This window comes from Pongo pygmaeus, chromosome 5 (assembly GCF_028885625.2).
Source record: "Pongo pygmaeus isolate AG05252 chromosome 5, NHGRI_mPonPyg2-v2.0_pri, whole genome shotgun sequence".
NCBI lineage: Eukaryota > Metazoa > Chordata > Mammalia > Primates > Hominidae > Pongo > Pongo pygmaeus.
Window position 1 is genome coordinate 36,886,884 of NC_072378.2, and position 27,870 is coordinate 36,914,753.

The 27,870-nt window shown below is 40.9% G+C and overlaps 1 protein-coding gene across 3 annotated transcripts in view; it reads right to left on the minus strand.

Annotated features, from left to right (window-relative positions):
- Positions 1 to 27,870, minus strand: part of STK38 (serine/threonine kinase 38) — a 53,766-nt gene that overhangs the window by 3,847 nt on the left and 22,049 nt on the right. For all 3 annotated transcript variants that reach the window (XM_054490432.2, XM_054490433.2, XM_063666168.1), the window contains exons 4-12: positions 26,771 to 26,893; positions 24,178 to 24,261; positions 20,140 to 20,263; positions 17,743 to 17,897; positions 9,782 to 9,884; positions 8,872 to 8,933; positions 2,133 to 2,250; positions 631 to 754; positions 42 to 137 (exon numbers count right to left, since the gene is read on the minus strand). In XM_054490432.2, the coding sequence (XP_054346407.1) occupies positions 42 to 137; positions 631 to 754; positions 2,133 to 2,250; positions 8,872 to 8,933; positions 9,782 to 9,884; positions 17,743 to 17,897; positions 20,140 to 20,263; positions 24,178 to 24,261; positions 26,771 to 26,893 (989 nt within the window). The remainder of the gene's footprint in view (positions 1 to 41; positions 138 to 630; positions 755 to 2,132; positions 2,251 to 8,871; positions 8,934 to 9,781; positions 9,885 to 17,742; positions 17,898 to 20,139; positions 20,264 to 24,177; positions 24,262 to 26,770; positions 26,894 to 27,870) is intronic.

Genomic DNA, 27,870 nt, shown 5'->3' on the forward strand with positions numbered 1-27,870 from the left:
GACTTTCTGAAATAATTCTGAAAGTGTTTATATGGATATACCTGATATGTTCCCAGTCAACGCCTTCAAAAAAAGAGTTACTTTTTATTTCCTCAACTCCAGGAGCTCCAATTCTATGTTCCCATTCACAGCAGAATCTGGAAAAGACAGAGGCCTTTCAGCACATCTCAAGCAGTCTCTTCAGAAAAAGAAAAACTTTCTTTTTTTTTTTTTTTTTTTTTTTTGAGACAGCGTCTCACTCTGTCACCCAGGCCGGAGTGCAGTAGCACAATCATGGCTCACTGCAGCCTCAACTTCCTGGGCTCAAGGGATCCTCCCATCTCAGCCTCCCAAGTGGCTGGGACCACAGGTTCCACCACGCCTAGCCAATTTTTTTTTTTTTTAGAGGTGGGGTTTTGCTGTGTTGTCCAGGCTGGTCTCAAACTCCTGGGCTCAAGTGATCCCCCTGCCTCAGCCTCCCAAAAAGCTGGGATTATAGGCGTGAGCCACCATGCACAGCCTTGTTATTTGTTTAAAGAGAGGAATAGGAGGAAACAGAAAGCAGATTCAGGAGAACAAAAGTTTAAAAAAAAAATGGAATCATTCATATTAAAAAGCTGAGAAAGAAGGTGGAGGGATGTTCTCTAATACCTCAAAATTAGATCCTTGGCTTTCTCAGAGATGGGAACTTCTGGAGGAAAAGTCAAAGTTTCTTTCCAGTTCATCACCTTCTTATATGTCTCTTGAGGGGTCTCAGAACAGAAAGGTGGGTAGCCTGTAATAAAAAAGGAACTTCGGAGCTTTTACACTCCAGAACTTTGAATGTGACCGAGATTACTCTCCTTAATAAAATTCTATGTCTTTTTTCTTTTTTTTTTTTTTTGAGACAGGGTCTCACTCTGCTACCTAGGCTGGAGTGCAGTGGCACAATCATGGTTCACTGCAGCCTTGAATTCCTGGGCTCAAGTGATCTTCCTGCCTCAGCCTTCCCAGTAGGTGGGACTACAGAAGAGCACCACCACACTCAGCTCATTTTTTATTTTTCTTTTGTAAAGACAGAGTCCTGCTATGTTGATCAGGCTTGTTTTGAACTCCTGGGTTTAAGCGATCCTACCGCCTCGACCTCCCAAAGTGCTGGGATTACATGCGTAAGCCACTGTGCCCGGCCCGATTCTGTATGTCTTTAATGACTACTGGATTACTCTGTATGGCCATCCCTCCATGACACAGACAGGATTTCCACTTATCCCAGAAAATACCCAAACCTATTTTTCATTTTCCCCCAAACTCCCAGACCCAAAGTGAAATCATGCCTCTGGTACCACTAGGAAGTCAGCTAATAGGCAGAGCTGGGAAGAGAAAGGAGGACATAAATAGAGTTGCAGGTGTGGGAATCACCATGCCCAAAGAAGAAATGAAAGGATGAAACAATATCTTTCCAGAAATACCCTTATATGGGTAAAGTACCAAATAACTTGAATAAGAAAAAAGCATAGATTTTAAAAATGACCACCATGCCTCTTTTTGAGAACTACAGGCAAGAAGACAAACACACACACACCCTATCACCCCATCTTCCCTCCAGACGGTGTACGCCCACCTCCACAGGCATCGTTCCCATGTTCCTGAAGCCAAAGCAGCCAGATAGACTCACTCGGAACCACCAAGGATATACTTAATCTTCTAGTGCTCACTGGCACATGACCACCCCCACAGATGCGTCCCATAAATACAGAGACACACCAATACAATAAGAGGGAGAGAGGCCAGAGGGTCCCATAATTTGAAGGCTTTGACAGAGGAAGGGTGTGGCAAATTAGGAAAGTGAGGCAATGCCCAGTTAAAATGCTCTGCATACAACTGATATTTAATAAATGCTAGTGACTAAAAGAGCTTCTAGATGGAGAAGATGAAGGTATAAGAGAAAGAAAAACATAAAAAATGATCAGCAAAGCAATTGCAGGATGCCAGTAAGCCCAAGAATGGAGTGGGATACATCTTACTGAAAGAGGTGTCATCTGTCTAAAACAATTCACTTTGAAAGACAAGTGGGGAAATCACTTAGATCACTGCCAATTGAAACAGAGGCTGGTATCAACGTAAAAGTCTGTCATGGATGCACAGAAAAAGTCCTCTGAAACCATGCAACTTACCGATGAGCATCTCATACATGATCACCCCAAGCGACCACCAATCACAGAGCTTGTTGTACCCGGTCTGCATGAACACCTCAGGAGCAATGTAGTCAGGAGTGCCTACTGTGGAGAAGGCCTGAAACATGGACCACACATCAGGGAGGCCCAGCCAGGCAGGAGGTGCCCAGAGTTCTGTTCCAGAAACCAAAGGCTATGAGTACCACCAGAAGCTACCCCCAAGCTAAATAAGCAGGACTGCTTAATGGCAAGTAGCTTAATGGCAAGCTCGATTTCCCAAAGCACTTTCCAAAATGAACAATAAAGCTTTGTTAATGAGGCGGGAGACCCTTCTTAACTATGAGTCACTAGAGCGAAGGCATCTGTCATAATAACTGGTATTACAATTTACTGAGCACCCATTAAGTACTAGGCTCTGTACTTAATATATATATTAATGAGTTTTATATATATATATATATAACTTCATATACATGAGTCCATTTAATCCTGATGAAACTTTTCCAAGGAGGACCGTATTAGCTTAACTTTGCAGATACAATTTGATGCTCAAAATGGCTTTGTCCAAGACCCCAGAACTAGTAAGGTGGTAGAGCCCAGTTTAGAAATTAAATATCTGGCTGGGAGTGGTGGCTCACACCTGTAATCCCAGCACTTTGAGAGGCTGAGGTGGGTGGATCACAAGGTCAAGAGATGGAGACCATCCTGGCCAACATGGTGAAAACCCGTCTCTACTAAAAATACAAAAATTAGCTGGGCGTGGTGGTGTGCACCTGTAGTCCTAGCTTCTCAGGAGGCCGAGGCAGGAGAATCACTTGAACCTGGGAGGCAGAGGTTGCAGTGAGCCGAGATTGTTCCACTGCACTCCAGCCTGGCGACAGAGCGAGACTCTGTCTCAAAAAAAAAAAAAAAAAAAAAAAAAAAAAGATAGGAATTATAGTATCTTACTCCAAACCATCCCTCTTTCTATGATACACATTCTTTGATTTGACACAATCATAAAGGGAAGCTATATGATCAAAAGCTAAAGTTATATCCTATAACTTAAACATTTATAAATACCTATTTACCAAACTTAATTGTTTTTGTACATAGTTCTTGGAGGAATGTTTTCTTTTTCTAAGAAATGGGGGTCTCCCTTTGTGGCCCAGGCTGGAGTGCAGTGGCACGATGATGGCTCACCTCAAACTCCCAGGCAAGAGATCCTCCCACCTCAGCCACCAGAGTAGCTAGGACCACAGGTGCATGCCACCACACCTGGCTAATTTTTTAATTGTTTTGTAGAGATGGGGTTTTGCCATCTTGCCCAGACTGGTCTTTAACTCCTGGGCTCAAGTGATCCTCCCACCTCAGCCTCCCAAAGTGCTGGGATTACAGGTGTGAGCCACCACACCTGACCAACAGAAACATTTTCTGCACTCCAGTATTCTACTCTAACATACCAGGACTGCAAAATAAGAGGAGAAAGTACAATCAAAGCCTCCTACTGTGCTTAACATTTGAGGGCTTACCATGTGTAAGGCTCTGATCTAGGTGCTTTAAATATTATATAATTTTTTAAATTACAGTTGTATTGTTTTTTAAAACATGTATTATGAAATATTACAAACATACAGAAAAAAGGAACAGACAATACAATACAGACTCATTAGCCATATTAAAAAGATTAATAATTTGCCACATTTGTCTCAGATCATTTGTCCTTTTTTTTTTTTTGAGATGAATCACACCTGGCTAATTTTTTGTATTTTTAGTAGAGACAGGGTTTCACCACATTGGCCAGGCTGGTCACAAACTCCTGACCTCAAGTGATCCACCCACCTCAGCCTCCCAAAGTACTGGGATTACAGGCATGAGCCACCGCAATCGGCCTTGTTTGTCTTAACATTCGTTTTGAGATTTATTCATGTAGCTCTAGTTCACTGATTTCTCTGCTGTATGCTATACTGTTATATAAATTAATCACAATAGTTTTTATCCGTTCTTCTGTAATGGACAGTTACATTGCTTCCAGTATTTCCCTATGACAAGTAACACCTGAATAAACATTCTTGTAATACCTTCTTGGGCACTGTGCAAGCATTTCTCTAGAGTATAAACTAGAATATTGCTGAGCCTTGGCTTATAAGCATTTAAACTTGAGGTATCTTCCATGTCCTCCAAAGTAGTTATAGTCCCTATTTAAACCAACCCCGGTGGGGATTAGCTTCTGGTGCTCCACATCTCACCAAGACTTGGCTTTGTCAGATTTTTTTTTTATTTTTACCAATCTGATGAATATGAAATGGGATCTCTTTTTTTTTCTTTTTAAGAGATGGGGTCTTGCTCTGTCACCCGGGCTGGAGTGCAGTGGTATGATCATAGCTCACTGCAGCCTTGAAATCCTGGCCTCAAGGGATTCTCCTGCCTCAGCCTCCTGAGTAGCTGGGACTGTAGGGATGTGCCAGCATGGCTGGGATCTTGTTTTAATTTGCATTTACTTTATTTCAAGTAGGGTTGAGCACATATTCATATTTTAATTAGCCATCCAGGTTTTTATTATGAATTCCTGTTCAGATCCTTTGTCCATTAGTATTTTTTAAGTTGTCATTTTTCTTATTGATTCATAGGAATTCTTTATGAATTCAGGACATTAATCTGTTTAAGATATTTGTATACTGCAAATATCTTCTCCCAGATTGAGGCTTGTTATTTTTATTGTGATTTTTTTTTAATGAAGTAGTATTTGTTACCAAAAGTAAATATGTCACATACATACATGTGTTAATTACATTCATTATCAAATTTTAATGCATAATCATGAAAATGAATAGCCACGAGTTCAACTGAAGAACCAAGTAATACCAATATTATTAAAGCTAAACATGTACTCCTACTCCTCCCCGTCTCTCCTGCTTCTCTTAACCACTATGCTGAATTTTGTGTTTTGTCACTCCTCTGCTTTTAAAAAGAATTTTGCCATGTATCTCTCTAAATGAGATCTTAGTTTTATTTTTGAGCTTTATTAAAATGGTACCACTCTATATACAGTCTTCTGCTATTAGATTCTTCCTCTCAACTTTGTTTCTAAAATTGATTCACACTGTCACACGTAGCTGTTAGTTCAATTATTTTTACTGCTGCAAAATATTCTATTCCAGAATGTAACTATTTTCCTGTGGCTGGACACTGGGTTATTCCCAGTCTTTTGCTATTATGAAAATGCAATAAACATTCTTCTGCATGTCTCCTGGTTCACATGTGCAGTTTCTCCAGGGACTATGACTAGGGGTAGAAATGCAGCGCTGTAGGGCGTACACATGAATTCTGAAAGGTAATTCCAAAGTAGCTGTACCGTGTGGCTTGTTTTTTCATTTCTTTACGTCTTTTGATATACAGAAGGTTTTTTTTTCCTTAAAGTAATAAAATAAACCAACTTTTTCCTTTATGAGCTGTAGTTCTTGTATCTTACTTAAGAAATCCCTCTTTATTCTGAGGTCATAAAGATATTGCCCTGTATTTTCTTTAAAAATTTTTAAAGTTTAATTTCCCATCTAGAATTGACTTTTGCATATACTGTAAGGTAGGGATCCATTTTTTCCATATAGCTAAGTGTGTGTGTGTGTGTGTGTGTGTGTATGACATATATTTAAATGCAGACATTAAATAACACAAATGCCAGTGTTGCCTTTTGTCTTTAAGCTTTAAAAACTGAAATGTGGATTAGGCCCTCTCCAAGAATTTTCATTCTAATCATAAAGGTAAGAAACTACAAACACCCTTTAATTTACAGATAAGGTTTACTCTACCAAAGATGAATGTAAATCTAAGCAGATCTTACTTGTTCAAAGATTTCCATTATAAAACCAGAGGTCTACTACCAGAGGAAAAGAACTCCTTCAAGATACCAGTGCATTAAAAAAAACTCTTAACGAGTTATAAAATATAGCAAACAACAGGCTCAAACCTGTGAAGGTAAAAGTACTGCTCTTATTCCAGAAACTAGAGTCTGCCATAGGAGCTCGCTCACATTTTACCATACTTTTTACCACACCATCTGTACCAGGTGTGCCCTTTCCAATCTAAGGACTGCCCCCTTCCCAAACCTTTGTTGTTTTTCACACCAGGGTGTCCTCCAACTCCAACCTCGTAAATCTGTACTCCAGTTTTTCCTTTTTTTGTCTGGGTATTTCAAGTGTCAATGAAAGCTGCAATCTGGAATAGCTCTGTTGGTTGTTAACAGTCATTTCAACTGAATGTGTTCTAACCTTATGATTTTGTGTCAGGGTTTTAGGAGAAATAAAGCAATTTAATTTCCTACTCACTTCTGTAAATTCTACACTAAAAAATTAAACTGACCAAGACTGGATGCCCATGTGTCTATTACCTTTTATATCTGTAATTAAAGCTGACTCATATTAATCAGTTACTGGGGCCTAAGGTTATACAGGACCACATAACAATTTAAAACATTACAAGATGATTTAAGCAGCCAAGGAATGAAGCTAAAGCCTCTACTTTTTTTAGTGATTCCCAATGGACTAAAAAGTAATAGGCTGAGTAGCAATTACATATGTTAGGCTTAACCTAGAGCAGTAAATTTATATTAACCATTAACGAATATCAATCTTCAGCTTGGTACTAGCTGAATGGGATCACTTACAAAAGGTCAAAGTAACACAGTTAATTAACATTTGGAAGACTGAGAGGTGGCTTCATTTTCTTCAAGTTATGAAAAGAGATAATATGAGGATGACCTTAATTTACACTTTCCCATTTCTACTGTATATAGTATAAAAACGCAAGAACCTTAATCATAGCATCAGGGCCTTAAGTTTATTCAGATTTTCAAAAATGTTTTTAACTATTAAATGACATTTAACTGCAAACATGAAAATTGTGAAATTGCTTTCCTTATAGAACTACAGAAATGGTTCCTCTAATCATGACATGACCCTTGGGTACACATCAAAGAGCACAAAGTTTGTCTTGGAATATAACAAACAATTCAAGACACTTAAGCTTTATCCCCAAAATACTTGTTAGCACAGTAGCCAAAGGTTAAATCCTGGCCTGCAAGAAAAAAAAAAGAAAGAAAAAAGAAAGAAAGAAAAGAAAATAAAGAAAGAAAAGAAATCACAAATTCCTTACCTTCTGTTTCCAAAAAATAGATAAATATTAGTTTCCCAACAATGCAGGAGCTATTATTTAAGACATCACCTCTTCAGTGGAGGTTCTCCACATTCACTGCACAGTAGAATCACTCAGTCTTTTAAAAACCAGATACCCAGGCTATATCCCAGACCAACTGAATCATAATTTCTGTGGGTGGAACCTGGACATCAACATGTTCTGAAGTTCCCCAAGTGATTTTGTTGTGCAACCAAGGTTAAAAACTACTCCTCTGTGGAGAGACATAATAGAAGCATCTGACCAAATTTGTTCCTGACACTCTCTAATCCTCAACAAGATACATAAACCATTTTTCAACCACATACAGAATTCAGAAGTTTAAAGAGTAGCAGAGTTCCCAAGGAAGGGAGACTGTTTTGTAACTAACTGTACTAAACTGAAGATTTCCCAAGTAAATATTGTCTGAGGCCCCACTGATAGGTGGGCTTCAAATAAATCAAAACGAATGCAAACCTTTCCTTTGACTCTTCCTTAAACCATCCCATAGGCTTCCATTTTCACATGTAACTGACATCCACCTATTAGTGACCTACTAAGAGTGTTATTAAAGGTACTCTAGAGAAATGTAAATCAGTATTTTACTAGGAATTCTGAATGAAACACAGTATTTGGTAAACTTGCCAAGTTACTACCATATATGTGGACAAACAGAAGTGCTACCATTTCTAGACGATACATTTGCATGACCATCATTCCAAGTTAGTCAGTTTCCCATTGCTGCTACTCTGCTTTCTAATGACCAAATGTTAGTTTGGCTTTACCATCATCAATTTCATTTGCTATGGGTTTCTTGCAAAGCTTAAGAATGTAGTGATACACATTTCTATTATCTGGCCAATAACTTTCCAGTAACTGGACACTGGAACATGTACACTGAACTTCAAACATGAACCAATTTATCAGCTATTGGTAAAAAATAAATTCTGCCTAGACAGCAATATTTCACTGGTAAATTTGTACTTCCAACATACTATCAAGGTAAACACAATGTTTCTTATTTTTCAGCCTGTAGGACATAATTTTATATAGGCACAAAGTCAAATGCATATAAAGTAATAAGCATTCCCCTTATATTTCTCTCCAATTTTTATAAGTAAGTTCTTTTTTACATCACAAAGTCAGAAAGTGTGAGGCAAATGAATTGAGGAGTCTTGACTTGCCCTTGCCCGAGTGGATCAAAATTTTAAAAAGTTTGAGAACTGATGCCTGAAAACTCTAGGTAGGTATTTGTACTTAGTTCTGACAGATCTCCAGCTTAAATATAACCCCTTTACTACTATGAAAATGGAGAAAAGGTGGGGCAGGAAGGAAAGGTATTGTTACCAAGCTATAAGGTCACAATGAGGTCACCCACGGAAAATGTCACAATCAAAACAACCTAATATTACCTGTCCTCCTTCAAAAGATTCCTTTCGGTCCTACCAACCTAACGACAGCACTCTCTTTAGGTAATCTTAAAAGCAAGGGATATGTTGCAAATATTTGTCAAATGCAAACTTATGTGCAAATCTTTTGAACTTATTCATACTTGGTTTGTAGCATTTCAGAAGCCACAGATACTACTTACTAGCTGACGTCTATTTCTTTTCCAGGTTTCTGCTTTCCTTTTGGAATTCATGTTCTGGAAAGCTGAAAGTAAAGAATACAAGCTGCAGTCAAAGTTCAGATCAAGATGTTTACTACTTTTTTTAGTAGGCTCTTTCAAGTCATATGAGACCCTAAAGTCTTGCTTTTCTTCTACTCATACATCAAAAGCTCCAGATGATACATATCCTACTACGTTTACAGTAAATCCAAAACAGAGGCTGTAAAGCATTAACTTAAACGACTCACACAGAGTTGTAAAAGGCACTCCCATGTGGATCAAGTGGCAGAGGATACAGGACTTAATCAGAATTACAGGGAATTCAGTCTCAACTAGAATTGAGGTCCTAATGTGGACCTAAAACAGTCACAATTTCTCAAAATTACCATCAATTTTCCAAGTAGTAGTAACTTATATGATCAGGGACATCTGAATTTATGATACATGATTTGACATAAGCTTTTCTAGGATTAACTGAAATTTTACTACATAGTTGTCAATGACTTCATAGTGCTCAAATGGAAGTGACTGTCATAAAGATAAACTTCTTTCTGTCATGAAGAAAAGAAGTACCCAGGATAAATCTAGCCCAGAACTGTTCCAGGAGTTTTTCCTCTACTACTTCTGCCTGCTTGTCCCATACTTATCCCCAGTGACCTTCCCAGTAGACCTCTAAAGACCCCTTTCAACCTCTGCCTTCACACACTTGGTACCCACTCATTCATCTTGCCTCACCAGACAACACAAATCACAGGCAAACCTGGGAAGGTATTTTTAATTCTCTACATACTCAAAGTGTGAGAATCTCCTATCTTCCTAATTTGTTTACAAGGGAAACAGCTCTTTCAGGCCCAGTTAGAACGAAAAGGCTAACATAATTGTTACCACTTACTGAAATCACTGGGGAGGCTGTGGTTCAGATTTCTATAAAATTCTGTCCTATGTGCTTTTTTCAGTCCTGTGCAAAGACCAAAGTCAGAAAGTTTCACATGGCCCTATGGGGAAGAAACAAGGTGATAGACGGATGAGTATTCTTGGAGGTAGAACAGAACATTACCTTCTGCTCCTTCCAGCATCCATTATAGCTCTACGGCCAAAGTACACTGCTCCTTCTTTTATTATAGGAAAAATCATGTAATTGCAGATAAATTTTTTTAATCCCAAATCCTATTATACTAATAAAACTATTTTCATTTCTGCATATCATCTTTGGTTTTATCCAAATACTGATTTTTAAACATAGCTGACCCCTCCATAGCATCTAGAGACAATTTTACTACTTCTTATACTCAAATATTCCTCTCTGTTTCTATATAGTCTTCAGAATTTTTTTTTTTCTTTTTTTTTGAGACACGGTCTTGCTGTGTCACCCAAACTGGAGTACAGTGGCGTGATCACAGCTCACTGCAGCCTCGACCTCCCAGGTTCAAGTGATCCTCCCAACTCAGCTTCCTGAGTAGCTGGGACCTCAGGTGCGTGCCACCACGTCCGACTAATTTTTTTTTATTTTTTGGAGATACAGGGTTTCCCTGTTTTCCAGGCTGGTCTCAAACTCCTGAGGTCAAGTGATCCTCCCATCCCAGCCTCCCAAAGTTCTGAGATTATAGGCATGTGCCACCACACCTTGCCAAAATTACCACTTTAAAAGTCTACATAATATTCAATTTACTTGGCACTTCATTGTTCACCTTATCATCCCCCTAATACTGGATGTGCATTCCATTTTCAATTCTTAGGTCTCATGTAACATGGATTATCAGGTGCCCTCTGACAGAGTCTGTATTCCCAGACCTAACCAGGCATGATTCAGGATGACCTTAATAAATGGTTGTTAAATGAAGAGTAAATCTTTTCAAAATTGTTCATATAGCTTTTCCTCCTCTTATTCCATTGGAATAAATTCCAGGAGTAAACTCTTTCAAAGACAAAGGGAATAAATATTATTGGATAGTCCTTGATAAATGCTATTGCCATGAGATCCTTGGGCTTCTAGCCAGAAGTCTCTGTGGTCATTGGTGCCTTTACCCGAGTTTTGCTCAGGTCCGCTGGGCTCATTCCGCCCACTCAGCCTGGCAGGCTTGTGCTACCAGCCCGGATCCCAAGCCTCCCAAGAGCAAGACAAGCACAGAGTGGCAAGGCGTGTGTGAGTGAGTGCGGGGTCCAGCCACCGCACACAGCCAGGCACACTGGTGGCCACTGCACACAGCCGGGCAGAGCAGGTAGCTCCAGGTGCCGGCATAGGTGCTGGCTGCATGCAAGCCTGCAGCTGGATGAGATGCACTGCAAGCGGCTTCTGCTGTGGGCACCTGCATCTGGACGAGGGGAATGCAGTGGCACCTGGAAGCTTGGAGATGACAGAAACCACAGAGCCCTAAGGGGGTGTCACAGCACTGGCTCAGGAAGCCCCTAAGTCTGGGCTCCGGGAAGGGCCGCAGCTCTTCTCTCCTTCTTGTTGCCTGCAACACGGCGAGCAAGGGAGACATATTTCAGCCCTGTTTGTGTTACCGCTCTTTCAGCCCCACCATTTGACGGGTCCCAGGTTCTTGTCCTGAATTCAGGAAGAATGAGGTATACGGACAACTGGAGGGTGAACAAGGTGAAGAGGAGCTTTACTGAGCAACAGTACAGCTCTCAGGAGACCCAAAGTGGGTTGCCCCTTTCCGCAGGCAGGTCATCCTGACATCTGTGCAGCCCTCAGTGAAGAAAAGACCCAGAGTGGGTACCTCCCAGACGCAGGCAGGTCATCCCATCTGTAGGGGTTCGGTAAGGGTGGTGGGAAAAATTGTAGAAAGAAGCAAACCTTCTTAGAAGGCTGGGAAGTTTTACAAAAGCTTCAGAAAAGGATTTGGCCGAAAGCAGCCAGATTCTCTTATCTGGTGCCTGAAAGCTTAGGTTAGATAACAAGGGGATGTAAAGAAACTGATCTAGATAAGTTAGTTTACTTAGGCCTCGGAACCTGGACTTTAATAACCGACGCGCAGGACTGCTCTCTCCGGAGATGAGGTGGGGGTGGGGGAGCGATGACCATATTAATTACCCACAATGACTCAAGGCCTTTGTCATTAAATCTGTACTAAATAGTTGCCTGCAGCACCAGCTTGTCAGGGCCGAGGCTGCTACAACTCTTTCTGTAGGCAGCACGCTCCCCTAGCCCGCTCTTTCACTGGGTATCTGTGTCGGAGTCAGGGCTGAGGCTGCTACAACTCTTTCTGTAGGCAGCCCGCTACCCTAGCCCACTCTTTCACTGGATATCTGTGTCAGAGTGCATTTTTTTCATCCATCGCTCGGTTGCAGTCTGCAGGTTGGACCTGGCACCCATCAAGTCTGTAGCCCTTAGGAGACCCGGAGTAGACAGCTCCTTTCTGCAGCAGGTCGTCTGACATATGCCAGAGTGTGAGTCCAGGGTTTGCATGGGTTTCAAAAGGGAGAAAGTACATGCTGATTGGTCCATGGGTGGCCACGGGCAGGCCCGGAAAAACCACCGCAAGTTCTTACCCTGGGCCACAGACTCCAGCCCGAACTGACAGCTTGGCCCTCAGGCTTCAGGCCATCCCTGGCTTGAAGGTGGGGCTTCGCCAGGGACCCACCCCTTTCCACCCAGGAGCCTGTCTGCCTCTTACAGCCATTAATCATTTTGTCCACAGCGCCCAGGCTGTTGGTGCAAAGGGGCATCTACAGACCTGCATCCAGCTGCCCTCCCCTCCCCTGCTTGGCCTCCCTCTCATGCTTCTTGGCACCCAAAGTCCGGAGGGGGCTGAGGCTGCAGGGGGCTGGTGTGTCAGCACCGCCCCAAGTGTGCGCACACCTGGGCCAGGTCTCAGTAGAACCCAGGCTCGGCCTCAACTTTGCTCTGAAATTGGAGTGGACACCAGGAGCAAAGAGAGGTCAGGCAGCAGGAGCAGGTACTTCCAAGCTCATGGGCTTCCGGGATGCCCAGGTCTGCAGCTGTGGTTGGGCAGCTGCAACTGTGCCTGGGAGGGCAGGGCTCCCGCTTGTTCCCAGCTCCTGCCAGCTCCATGGAGCACACAGCCCTGACTGCACCTCCCCCACTGCAGCTGGCATCTTCCCAGCAGAGGCTCCAAACAGGCCACTGCTGCCATCACGACCATACTGTATTCCAATCGTAAATCTCTAACTTTATAATTTTCATAAAGGAAAACACACACCTTCTATGAGTCAGGCACCTTGATCAATGCTTTGTGTTGTCTCATTTAAAACTCCTAAACCACACATCACAGACTTAGAGCTGTTAAATGGCTTGCCGTTAAAATGGCAGAACCAAAACCAGAAATCAGCCCATGCTTTTCCTCCCAGACCAGGATTACTTTACCCTGCCACCTTATCTCATCTGGAAAATGAGAGTACAGATATCTTTCTGGCAGGAATGGGCATTAATGCATGTAAGACTCCTAACACAGTACCTGGCACATACCTAGCCCTAAAGAAAAAGTAGGTATTCTTAGGGTGGCAAACTTTTAAGTAGATGGAGAGTTGAAATCAAAAATGTAAGAGGGAATCCTGATGCTCAGAGATCTACCTTGCTCAGGGTTACACAATCAGAAGTGGTGTGGCCAAAATTTGAGCCCAAATGACTTCAATGTCTGTGGTCTTTCCAGAATACCACCTTTCTCAAGGACATCATCAGGCTTAAACACACAAATTTTCCAAGATACAAGGCTATAGGAGCCCTGCTCAGATGGGTCAAATTTTATTATGTTTTGTTTTAAAAGAAATCCAATTAGGTTTGGATGTGTGTATGTACGTATGTACACAGCAAGGTAAACTGCCAAACAGGGACAGCTTTGAGCCTATTAAACTCAGTATCTTTTTTTCTTCTTCTTTTTCTTTCTGAGACAGAGTCTCGCTCTGTCACCCAGGCTGAAGTGCAGTGGCGCCATCTTGGCTCACTGCAACCTCTGCCTCCCGGGTTCAAGAAATTCTTTGCCTCCCGGGTTCAAGAAATTCTCTGCCTCAGCCCCCTGAGTAGCTGGGATTACAGGTGCCTGCCACCACGTCCGGCTAATTTTTTTGTATTTTTAGTAGAGACAGGGTTTTACCACCTTGGCCAGGCTGGTCTTGAACTCCTGACCTCATGATCCACCCGCCTCGGCCTCCCAAAGAGCTGGGATTACAGGCATGAGCCACCGCGCCTGGCCTCAGTATCTTTTTTTTGCAGATTTGCAAGTAACTTATTCTACAAGCCAAGGAAGTTTATAGTTCTCATGATTACATATCTTACCTGGACAACTCTAAGAAAGGACTAAGTAAAACTGTTTTTGGCTGGGCACAGTGGCTCACACCTGTAATCCCAACACTTTGGGAGGCCGAGGCGGGTGGATCACCTGAGGTCAGGAGTTCAAGACCAGTCTGGCCAACAGGGTGAAACCCCATCTCTACTAAAAATACAAAACTTAGCTGGACATGGTGGTGCACGCCTGTAATCCCAGCTACTTGGGAGGCTGAGGCAGGAGAATTGCTTGAAACTGGGAGGCAGAAGTCACAGTGAGCCAAGATCATGTCACTGCACTCCAGCCTGGGTGACAGAGTGAGACTCCACCTCAAAAACAAACAAACAAAAAAGCAAGAAAGAAAGAAAGTAAAACTTTTTAAAAGCAGTTCCTGGAGCAAATGCTATTCAAGCCTAGCCTTTCAGGGAATTCTATAGCTATTCTGAGTATGCAACAGGAACTCAAAACTCCTATGTTTTTAGGACTATAATCTATGTGGTTGAACACAAATCAACCTGCTTATGAGAACATTTTGCTACAAGTGTGAGCTAGCATAATATAAAGGGCAAACCTGCATCTAACAGGATTCCCCCATGCCTCTTCAGTTAGACCGAATCCTCAAGTTCTTTAATATGGTTGCTGGATCTGAACATAGACTACAGGGGACAAAGAAGCCAGCACTAAGGTACCTGGGGCACCAACCAGGGCATCTGAACTTTGAATCACACAAGGTAGGGCCAGTGCCTTATTAAACACATATCTGATATTAATGACATAGGAAAATATCTAGCATTAATATTTTAATGTTTACACAGAATACAAAGCTATTTACTTTTAGGATGCCAACTTTATATAAATGATTGACACAAACAGAAAGGCATCAAAGTGATTACAACAAAATGGTTATCTTTCAGTGATGAGATTATAGGTAATTTTTCTTTTTTTTTTTTGGGATGGAGTCTTGCTCTGTTGGCCAGGCTGGAGTGCAGTGGCACAATCTTGGCTCACTGCAACCTCCGCCTCCCGGGTTCAAGCTGATTCTCCTGCCTCAGCCTCCCGAGTAGCTGGGATTACAGGCACGTGCCACCACATCCAGCTAATTTTTTATTTTTAGTAGAAACGGGGTTTCACCATGTTGTCCAAGCTGGTCTCCAACTCTTGACCTCAGGTAATCCACCTGCCTTGGCCTCCCAAAGTGCTGGGATTACAGACGTGGGCTGCCGCGCCCGGCCAGCGTAATTTTTCTTCTTTAATACTGTCTGTATTGTTCAAATTTTCTACCATGTTTATGCATTATTATTATTATTATTTTTTAGACGGAGTCTTTCTCTGTCTCCCAGGCTAAAGTGCAGTGGTACGATCTCAGCTCACTGCAACCTCCGCCTCCTGGGTTCAAGTGATTCTCCTGCCTCCACCTCCCAGGTAGCTGGGATTACTGGTGCCCACCACTGCACCCAGCTAATTTTTGTATTTTTAGTAGAGACAAGGTTTTATCATGTTGGCCAGGCTGGTTTTGAGCTCCTGACCTCGTGATCCACCCACCTTGGCCTCCCAAAGTGCTGGGATTACAGGTGTGAGCCACTGTGTCCGGCCTCTTTTTTTTTTTTTTTGAGAAGGAGTCTCGCTCTGTCACCAGGCTAGAGCACAGTGGCGTGATCTCAGCTCACTGCAACCTCCACCTCCCGGGTTCAAGTGATTCTCCTGCCTCAGCCTCTCAAGTAGATGGGACTACAGGCACACTCCACCACACCCAGCTAATTTTTGTATTTTTAGTAGAGACGGGGTTTCACCATGTTGGCCAGGATGGTCTCGATCTCTTGACCTCGTGATCCGCCTGCCTCGGCCTCCCAAAGTGCTGGGATGATTACAGGCATAAGCCACCATGCCCGGTCCCGGCCTTTTTTTTAACCAACCTCTTCCCATATCCCCCTCTCTGCTACACTCCCTAGCCTTTGGTGTCTACTATTCTACTCCACTTCTGTGCATTATAATGAAGAAAAAAGCAGGTGGTGGCTCACACTTGTAATCCCAGGACTTTGAGAGGCTGAGGTGGGAGGATCACTTAAACCAGGGAGTTTGAGACCAACCTAGGCAGCAAAGCGAGACCTCATCTCTACTAAAAATTAAAAAAAAAAAAAAAAAAAAAAAAAAAAGGCCAGGCTCAGTGGCTCACGCCTATAATCCCAGCACTTTGGGAGGCCAAGGCAGGCAGATCACAAGGTCAGGAGATCGAGACCATCATGGCTAACACCATGAAACCCCGTCTCTACTAAAAATACAAAAAATTAGCCGAGTGTGGTGGTGGGCGCCTGTAGTCCCAGCTACTCGAGAGGCTGAGGCAGAAGAATGGTGTGAACCAGGGAGGCGGAGCTTGCGGTGAGCCGAGATTACACTAGTGCACTCCAGCCTGGGCAAAAGAGCGAGACTCCGTCTCAAAAAAAAAAAAAAAAAAAAAAAAAAAAGGTACAGTGGCATGCACCTATAGTCCCAACTACTCAGGAGGCTGAGGCAAGAGGATCCCTTGAACCCAAGAATTAGATTGCAGTGAGCTATAACTGTGCCACTGCACTTCAACCTGGATGACAGAATGAGACCGTCTCAAAGAAAAAAAAAAAACTTCAGGTTTTTCAAGGACAGCAAAGCAAGAAAGTTATCAAAAGACAGCAAAGAAGAAAAATACCCTAGAAAATAAATTTACTTTTCACCTTACAAGAAAAATTCAGTCAAGACAACAACTCTGCTTAACAGAAAACAACATTCTAGAGTTTTAGAGGTGAACGGGATTTTAGGGGTTTCCTAGATCAGTATTTTCACTTTATGGATAAGAACAATGAGATCCAGGTGGTAAAGAGATTTGCCAAGGGTTATCTAGCAAGTTAGTTGGCAGCACAGGGATTATCTTCTAATTTGCTGTAAGTTTAGGAACTAAGCAACTAAGCTTATCTGCATGTCTAAAAATAAATATAAACAGGCCATTTAAGAGGCTGGGCAGGGGCGTGGTGGTGTGCGCCTGTAATCCCAACTACTTGGGAGGCTGAGGCAATGAGAATCGCTTGAACTCAGGAGGTGGAGGTTGCAGTGAGCTAAGATCGCGCCACTGCACTCCAGCCTGGGCAACAGGGCGAGACTTCATCTCAAAAAAAAAAAAAAAAAAAGAGGCTGGGCAGGACTCTTCTTTAAGCAGAGAGCATGATTTGGAACCTGGACTTTGTTACAGGTTCTTGTTGTTACTGCATTTCCTGCTTCTTGGCTGGGTTCCTCATTAACTGATGAGCTTTCCCAACAGAAGGGCTCTAGATAGGTGATGTATTAGTAACACAGTTAATTATATGCTAAGAGAAGATGACTATCTTTGGCTTTATTACAAAATTGCCCTCTACATCAATTTTGCTCTTATTTTCAAGAGTTTCCTTTATATTTAAGAGAAATGTTCAACCAAATTATAGAACCATAGCCTTTCAGAGAAAGGAAGTGACAGCAAACTTACCTGTTTAAAAAAAAAAAGAAAATCATGACAAGGCAGGTCACAGCTCGCCCACTGGGATGACCACAGGGGTGCAGGTGTTCAAGCAGAGGCTGCTCAGATCAGTAAATGTGCATAGTTCATGCCAATGCCCCCCCATACCTTGCTGTCCAAAAGAAGGTTGTCTGGTTTGATGTCTCTGTGGATGAATCCAAGTTGGTGAATAGAGTCTATGGCTAATACTGTTTCTGCTATATAAAACTGAGTCTCCTCTTCTGTCAGGGTGTCTTTTTTCATCAACAAGGTCATCATATCCCCTGGAAACAAGAAGATACAAAGCCACCACACACACACACACACACACACACACACACACACACACACACAAACAACGTACGAGTGAGTACCAATTTTCAGATATGTCTTCCCTATCTGCCAAAATAAGGCAGCTAAACAGACCTCTTCTGTGTGCCAGAGATAGACCCACATTGCCAACATGGGAAGAAATGGGATTTTCAAACCTAAGCTAGCTAAGGTTGACGACTAAGCTGTGATTTCTATTTTACTTTTGAGAGAAAAAGAAAATTTCTCCCACACTTTAAAAAACAACTATATTTGCTTAGGATAATTTTTTGGACTCGGGGTAAAAAGCTACTTTACTTTTCACTTTGCCTGAACAAATATCTGCAAGCTTTTCTGCATCTGTAACTAAATGGCACTTCCACATAGATTGTATTGCCATTGTTATAGAGAGGCTGAAATGCCAAATAAAAATGTAAACACTTGGGCAGGCTGAAAACAAGCTTTCCAACTTCTATTCACAGAACACAAACAAATAAAAAGGACGGACTTGGGTAGCAAAGCATTAGTCAACAAAAGCTAAAAATGAACTGAAAATGCTATACACTAGAATGTGCAATAACTGCCTCCTGGAAGAGTACAATGAACACCTCTCAAGGTCAGTGCTTTTTTTCTCTAGTGCGTTATTATAAGTATTTAAATGGACACCAGTACCCTTTATGTAACTTTTAAAACACAGTATCAGTATTCTAGCAGTTAAAAGGTAACCTCGTTAGTTTTCTGCAAAGTCAAAATTTCATCATTTCTGTCTAATACCAGCAACATAAAATGGCAGAAAAAGATTCAGGTCCTAACTCAACAGTGAGAAATGCAAAGAAAATATGTATAAGGAGTTTAAAACTAAGAGAAACAGTAAAGATTCAGTTTAGACCTCACATAAAGTCACTTATGTTAGAAAACAAGGAAAAGAGAAAGAAACCTCTGATTTTAACAGAGCATCATGCTGCTTTTTCAATTTCATTTCATTTAGAACATTATGTTTTGTATTATTGGAGAAAAGTAGCTATTTTTCCCTCAGGCAAAAATTAAACCATTTATTAAAGTGCTCTTTTTCATTTTCAGTCCAATACTTAAAAAATATGATTTCCTAATCACTCCTGGCAGCCCTTCAATCTGGAGGCCCACCAGACACATGGAGACAGTGCACTTGGGCTGCTACCTCAGTAAGGTAGCTATATGGCCTTAGTTCTGTGGCTCAGGAGAGCAGTCAATGGGGCCTCGCCTGTGCAAGTTTGCCCAGATGACTGGAGAGCTCAGGCCAGATGCTCTATGGCTCTGCAGGCCAGCTCCACCAAGTGCAAAGGACAGGGTCCAGGAGACATGAGAAGCTACGGAAGATGGTACAGGTTGAGGCTTGAGGACACGTTAGGAGCTGGTAACCAAGTTGGCTCTTACTCTTAAGAACTAGCATATAAATGTTAAAAAAGTTTCTCCTCATTCTACCAGACTCTTTTCTAACATTAATCAACTGTTTATTTTTTATTAAATGTGTTTCTTTATTAAAAAGTATTGATTACCCTAAATCTAAGGGTTGTCACAAAATCAAAATATTATGCCACAATTATAGGAACCAAAAAGGAAAAAGTTCTCTTTTTTTTTTTTTTTCCCCCACCAGAGTTTGCTCAGAGTTCTTCTGCTCACTGGGAAACAGACTGCTTTCCTCAGAACAGATGGCATGTTCTGTTCTGGGTTTACTTCGGAGCTGTCTTAGGAGACGCTCATGCTGAGTTACATAAAACTTAAAATTTCAGAAATGAGAAATTTTTTCTGGCTACTAATATAGGTAACAAAAAATTCACTCCTTATTAATATGTTATACAAAAAGAAACAAAAATTTGGAGCAAAGAATGTTACAGCTTCAATGTTGTCACTTGGGTTATTGATCACATATGATTCCCATTGACAGGAGAGCAGGCAGAGCACCCTAGTTTATTCCTATATATTTTAAAAAGAAGAAAAGAAAGAAATGTCCATCTGAAATCATGTAAATGAATGAAAAGGTTACTTTTATGGCACTAAGATTGTAGAAAGGCACCCCAGCACAACACAGGTTACTGACTTCCTTTATAGACCTAAAAAAGGATATAGAAAGCAACTTTGTGAGCACATTTAAAAGTAGAAAGGAGGGTTAATTGTGATGTGAGAGAAAGAAACCACAGAACAAAAAGAAAAAATGACCTTTCATCGTCAAGTAATTACCTCCAGGCAGGAACTCCATGATTAGGTAGAGGTTTAGCTTATCCTGAAAACTATAGAACATTTTCACAACCCACAAACTGTCTGCCTCCACTAGAATGTCACGCTCCGCACGAATGTGGCCAACCTGGAGGTATATGCATTTGATTAATGACAAAGCTTGCTCTGCTTTATTAGATTGTATATTTGCTTAAACAATTTAAATACTGTGTTTAAATACTGTTTTGAGTATTTAATCGTGATGATACAAAAGATCCAATTTCTGCTTAGGCAAACCTACTAACTCAAAATTGACAACATTTGACTTGAAGGTATTCAGTGATGAAAACTTGAGTGATGAAAGGCTTTAAAAAATGGCAAAATGAATGGCTTTAATGCAAACAGCAACTTTAACACTGCTATAAACTGAATCTCTCATTAGTTAAAATTACTACTCTTTTGCATAGAGTTTTGTCTAATAATCTTTTATGATAAAAATAAGTCCCCAAAGTGAGACTCTCTTGCAAGTTCTTCCTCGGATCTGCACTAGTATCTGCAACAACAGTAAGCTCACTGACAATTCTATAATGCTACGATACCACAGCATTTAGTTCACTGCTATGTCCTCAATCAATCCTTACTGAATTGAAATACAAGAACACCTATGAAAAGTTGTAGATTCAAATTAATGACATTTCCAGTTTTATACTTTTACTGAAATACCTATAAAGGACCAAGTTGTAGAAAGTTTCAGAGAACCAGAATTATTTTGTTAAAGCAATGCTTTACTATCAAATTTACCTTATTTACTTTAAATGCAAAACAGTAATCAAACATCACTGCATATTATCAAATCCCCCCCCCCCACACTTTTCTTAAAACGAGATGGGGTCTCGCTCTGTCACTCTGGCTAGAGTGCAGCGGCGTGATCATATCTCACTGAAGCCTCAAACTCCTGGTCTAAAGTGATCCTCCTACCTCAGCCTCCTAAGGAGCTAGCATTATAGGTGTGTGCCACCATGCCTGGCCCCTCCCCTCTTTTTTAAGTGTCACAAGGTCTAAATTGGGTTGATTCAGATCTAAATTTATTAAGACTCAGTCCAATCCCTGAATAGTGGTTTTGGTCTTAACATATGCTACAGGTCTTGACTTTTTACAACATGTTCTGAAGTAAAACATGTACCAAGGTTCACAAATTGGCAAATTTAGTCCATGGCTGTTGGCAAATTTAGTCCATGGCTGTTGTTTGGTTTAATATAATGTTTGATACGATGCTTGTTTGTTTTATTGACATGTCTTTAGGGAGACAAGGCACTCTTCCATTACTCTTCCATTTCAACACAGATCCCACCCTCTCCTCTGGTCTTATACCTAACTTGCTTCAGGCTTCCATGCTAACTCTTGGAGGCCCAGAGGCATTTGACTTTATGTATTTGAGTTTTCAGTATCTACTAAAATCGTTCTTTGGGGAATTTTTTTAAAAGCTGCAACTGTACAGAAAACCGACATCTTTACATCTGTACTTATGGTATTGGGGTGGGAAAAAATGGACAATAAGGGTGAAAAGAAACAGTGCTATGAAACACAATGAAACCAAGTAAAGCATCTGCCTTTACTTGACCTTAATACAGAAGCAAAGCTTTTGGGAAACAGTAATGTTGCTTGCTGCCCCACAGCCATGGCTAGGACCCAGTCACTACAAGACATTAATACAGTAGAAGGCAGCCTTCATCTGCCTGTCTCCCCTGGCTCCCATTAAGCTCCCTACCTACTGCAGGGAGCCAGAGAAAAGGGGAGGCACTACAATTACCACTTGTCACTCACCCTGGAGGACACAACGGTGACCATAACATTTCCTGTTTGTCAAGGGGAAAGCTACCATGAGCACACCTTGCCCTTCTCTCGAGACTGAAACAGTAGCTAGAAACCTCATGGTTTGAAAGTGGAGTTGGTTGAATATAGATTAAGGGAGGGAAGAGTCTGAGGCGCAATTTATACAAAAAGGTTCTCTTTCCCCTATTCCATAAATATTTAATAAGCTGGGGGGTGCTAGTTGCTATCCTATGCCCTAAGAAAGCAGAAATAAAAGCCAGTTTTTTGTCCCATCAATAACTGTATACTGGCATCACAACTGAAGGTTTTCCTTTTGCACTGGAAGAGAAACATCAGAAGCTAGTTAGATGTCATGTCTTACCCTTTAAATTTTTCCAGGTAGCAAAAATTTCCACCACGTGGAGCAGAAAAATAACCTGAACTCTCAGTGGGTAGCTTTAATTCCTACCCAGTTTATTTAGTAAAAGCAAACAAAAAAACAATTTTGCCTCTGTACCTCTACTTTGTCAGCCCTACCCCAAAATGGTGATGAATTTGCACTGGTCTACTTCCATCTTTTATCTAGCACAAACCCAATGCATGCTTCTTCAAGATGGCTGAGCCAGGTAGAGTCTGTGGCCAGAGACTTTAACTGGCTCATAATGAGATCTGTTAAGTTGAGGAGTTGAGTTCTCAGCTAAGGTGAGCTAAACAATTTAAGTTAATGTACCATTTAATCCATAAGTTAATGCATCATTTAAAATGTTAATTCTAACAGACAGTTCCTTTACTTTCATTTAGAAAAGTTTTAGAAACTCATTTTGAAGGCACAATATTTGAGAAAAGGCTTTTTACACATTATGTCTGGATCATCCTCTGTTAGAAACCATGTGGGACACCTGGTATACATAAAATTACTAACTGAAAATCATATGTACTTTGTTTTGCAGTATTACTCTGACTGCTAATATTTAATAAAAAGAGGTCTTAAGCCTTGGTTAAAACTGTAGGAAACATATCTTGCAAAAACAAAACTTACTCATGAGATGCAAACATACTAATTAATGCAAAAGCTTTGTATTTTCCTTCTCAAGATTAACTGAAACTTTTTCAGTGCCTACACACCCATACCACAGACTAATTTGTAGATAGTATGTAAGTAGGCCGGCCTACTATGAATTTTGAAAAAGGTTGGTGTTAGCATAAACTATAGTGTCTCAAGACTTACCGCCCGGGTATTTGATACTCTCAACTGAAATTCCTGGGAGTCTAAAGCTTCTCGGTAACACATGAAAATTCGAGAGAAAATAAAAATTCCAAAATTTGGGGTGGCATTTAAATGAAGACAGGGAAGACCAGTGATTATATCTCCTCTCAAGAGGTAGAAAGGATTGGATGTGGGGCCAATCTCCATCCTCCCTCTTTGGCCCTAAATTAGGAGTTCTCCTTGTCACAGGGTCTCCATGTTCCTATAACATCAAATCTTTTACAGGACATTTGCAGTCATCACCCACTGCAATCTTTTCGTAAGCAATCAGCTACATTAAACTAGATTTATAGAAAGTCTATTCTTGCTTTTTAAAATATACTTTCCAATATTTAAAACCTTATTTATTTCGCATAAGGCACTTTATACATCGATTTGCAAACCAGGTTTTGGTTTTAAAAGTACCCTTTATCATTAAAGGAGAATTTGCATTGTTCTGCCATTTGCATTATATTTTTCAAATTCATTCAGAAATTAGAAGGCTGGTCTTTTTCAGGTACCGATGAGCTACCTAGAAGACTCAACTTTGGTTTAGGTAAACAGAATGAAGCATATAAAGACACATTTTAGATTATAAATTCCAAATTCTAATTCCTAGTCCTTAGTTATGAGATATATATACAATTTCTATTTCTCAGCATTTGGTAAGAAACACACTACCACACTTTTTTTTTTTTTACCTCAAAAAAAAAAAAAGGCTCTCACAATAAGGACATCTTGTGATCAATTGGAAGACACAAGTAAGAGCTACTTTTGGAACAGATTTTCAATTTTTAAAAGATTGCATATAACCTATAGGCATTATTTGTGATTTTAAATATGAACTGCTTCTTTGTAGGGGGAAAAGGTAGTATTATATATATAGTCATACATGACAGAGCTAAAGAAAACTGTAATAAAAATATATATGTCAATTAAACAAAAAGAAAAGTTTTAGGAGACAAAAATTAATAAGCTAAAAGCACTGCTACAACTTGCTTTACCTGCTCTTTTTCAAGCATATCTGCTTTACGCAGTATTTTCATTGCATACACATGTCCCGTATCTTTCTTCTGAACAAGCCGTACCTAAAAAGTTATAAAAGAAATGCCAAGTCAAAAACTCGTACTACCAAGCTAATGCTTTCATGTGTTATAGGATGCAATAATTAACTGAAAAAGTATTACAATTTTAACATGAGCAACTAGTAATAACAAAGCAGAAGAAAATGTTTTTCAATGTTCCAAAATGAATACATTACACACAGTAAAGTCGATGCTGGAAACATCCTCAAATACCTCTACATCTGAACAGCTTTGGTTCCTTAGTTGAACAAACCAATCTAATTTAAAACCTTCAATTTCAAATTTAAGGACTCATTACACCTCTGACATATGTCATCCAGTCAGCTCAGAAAATCTAAGTAAATGATTACAATGATGTTTAATTAAAACTAAAGTAGCTGTGCATGGTGGTGTATACTTGTAGTCCCAGCTATTTGGGAGGTTGAGGTAGGAGGATCGCTTGAGCTCAGGAGTTATGAGCTATGGTACATTATGCTGATCAGGTGTCTGAACTAAGTTCAGCCTAATATGGTGACCTCCCAGGAGCAGGGTGGCGGAGGGGGTGCCCACCAGGTTGCCTAAGGAAGGGCAAACAGGCCCAGTTCAGAAATGGAGCAGGTCAAAACTCCCATGCTGATCAGTAGTGAGATCGTGCCTGTAAACAGCTACTGCACTCCAGCCTGGGCAACACAGCGAAACCTTGTCACTTAATCACAATAATAATAACAAAGTAAAACTTCATGCATAGGAGAAACGTCTGGAAAGAAAAACAAAAAATTCAGGCCAGGCGCAGTGGCTCACACCCGTAATCTCAGCACTTTGGAAGGTCGAAGCAGGTGGATCACCTGAGGTCCAGGAGTTCGAGACCAGCCTGGCCAACCTGGTGAAACCCCGTCTCTACTAAAAATACAAAAATTAGCTGGGTGTGGTGGCAGGTGCCTGTAGTCCCAGTTATTCGGGAGGCTGAGGCAGTAGAATCACTTGAACCCGAGAGGCGGAGGTTGCAGTGAGCCGAGATCAAGCCATTGCACTCCAGCCTGGGCAACAGAGCAAGACTCTGTCTCAAAAAAAAAAAGAAGAAGAAAATTCAAAATGTGTAATTAGGGAAATTGTGTTTTATGCAGTTTTCCTTCTATGTTTTCCAATGTTTTTAAAGAAAATAGATAATTTTATGAAGAAAATTTACAACCAAAAGAAAAATTTCACTGCAAGTTCCTGCATGTCCTCCCCTCTTCTTCCAAAATAAGTAGGTTTTCTTCTCCCTGAACCTTTCTTCATGTTTTTCCTAATTGAGTACCACAACACTTCCCTGCCAAACAGAAAGTTCCTTCAGAGGTGGTACTATACTTTTCCCTCTTTCAAGAAGCCAACAGGAATTCTGAACACTGAGGGATCAATCTATCACCTGTGCCTCTGAATATTATTCACATTTCCCCGGGGTACCAGGTTTTCTGTTTTTGTTTTGTTTTGTTTGAGATGGAGTCTTGCTCTGTCACCCAGGCTGGAGTGCAATGGTGCCATCTCGGCTCACTGCAACCTCTGCCTCCTGGGTTCAAGCAATTCTCCTGCCTCAGCCTCCTGAGTAGCTGGGATTACAGGCACGTGCCACCACACCCGGCTAATTTTTCTGTTTTTAGTAGAGACAGGGTTTCACCATGTTGGTCAGGCTGGTCTCGAACTCCTGACCTTGTGATCCGCCCGCCTTGGCCTCCCAAAGTGCTGAGATTACAGGAGTGAGCCACCACGCCTGGCCCCGGGGTACCAGGTTTTAATAATATACTGCTCCTTTTATACTTGCAATTATTGCGTCAGTAGGTCATCCACTTTGGGCATTTTTCATTAATAGGAATGACCTTGCATGGGCTCTTTCAAACTCTCCCCAACAGATTGCTCTTGTGCCCAAGAAGGATCGTTTCCAAGAATTGCGGGGACAAAGTCGCAAATGCTTTCAACTCTCTACCGCTACCTATATAACTCCTTTCTGTAAATTCTCCCTTCTAGGGTCATCTTTTTAGAGCCGTATCAATCTGGTGGGGAGAAATAAAGGGTGGAGATACACTATCAGTTTCCTTCTCGAGAGGCAGTGCAGTACTGGGAAAAGCAAGCGCTTTGAGTTCAGGAAATAGGGCCCAACTTTTGGTCCCAGTACTCAATGGCTGTGTGATAACAGGAGACATTATATATACCTTTGGAGTCTTAATTTCATCATCTATAAAATGGGTTACTGTTCTGATTATGGGAAAAAAGCAGCCTATAAATAATAAATATTGATTTCCTTCTACCTTTCAACTCTCCCAAGTCAATATTTCAACACCAATACCATCTCTGGCAAAACAGAGAACAGAGATCTGGGACCATGGAGAAAAGAAAAAGAAAAAGCAGACACACAAAGCAATTAGGATGTGGGGCTGGCATGCCTGACTCATGTAATTCCATATATTTCAGTTATATCAACAATCATGACTTAATGGTATGTTAGAAGCTTTGAAGTTTTGCAATATTTTTGTACTTGACAAGTAGCCATGATTTTTACCTCACCAAATGCTCCTCTGCCTATTACTTTTAAGGACTCAAAATCTTCCAGTCCAAGTCTTGTTCTCTTCAAACGAAGAAACTCTGTTTCCTTCCGAGCATGTGCTGATCTCCGGAGTCGTTTCTAATATTTAAATAAGGAAGGGAGGAGAGGGGAAGGAACTGAAATTCTGAAACTCTGTAACAAGTCATGTTTGTGACGTACCCAGCTGGAAAACAGGTCCAAGTGGACTAAGGATAATCTTTTCACACATGAAAGCACCCCAGAAGGATCCTTAAGAGGTCACTTCTCCCTTTCCTGGCATTTAGACACAACATCCAAGCCACACTCAACAGATGGGTGCCTCCTCTGGGAACTCTGACTAACCTACTTCAGCAATCCACTATCCTAACATTTTTGGTGAAGGGAGGGATAAATAATCAACAATATTTTCCTTTATCCTGTTTAATATAAATTAAAAATGTGTTCTTATCTTTCCCTCTGGGTTAGTTACACATTGTATGCTCTAACTTTCTGCTATTTCTACAAGTATTGGGTATTTTTCACCACTGTCCTGGGTTCTGCAAGCCAATCCTATTTTTGAAGGCATTTCCACTGCCATTTCAGTTCCTTCCACAGTCCCTTGTTAACTCTATTTTCTCCTACTATATCTGCGGGCACAGGGTGGAAGGGCTGATTTCAGATGGATATTTTGCCTTAATAAAGATTTCACGAACATGACACACCGGGGCCTGTCGGGGCATGGGGGGAAAGGGGAGGGAGAGCACTAGGACAAATACCTCATGCATGCGGAGCTTAAAACCTAGATGACAGGTTGATAGGTGCAGCAAACCACTATGGCACATATATACCTATGTAATAAACCTGCACGTCCAGCACATGTATGTATCCCAGAAAAAGTAAAATAAATAAATATTTCAAAAATTTGCCCTACTCCTATGGAGACTTTTCAGTGAATTCTATAAAAATGCTACAACTTGCTCTTTTAAATTTTAATTTGATTTCATCCCTTCTTTCTCTTGGAATTCTAAATCTAGTTTACTATAACTGCATCTAGAGAAGTCTTCCTCTCCTAGGTACTTAATAATTAATCTGTCCCT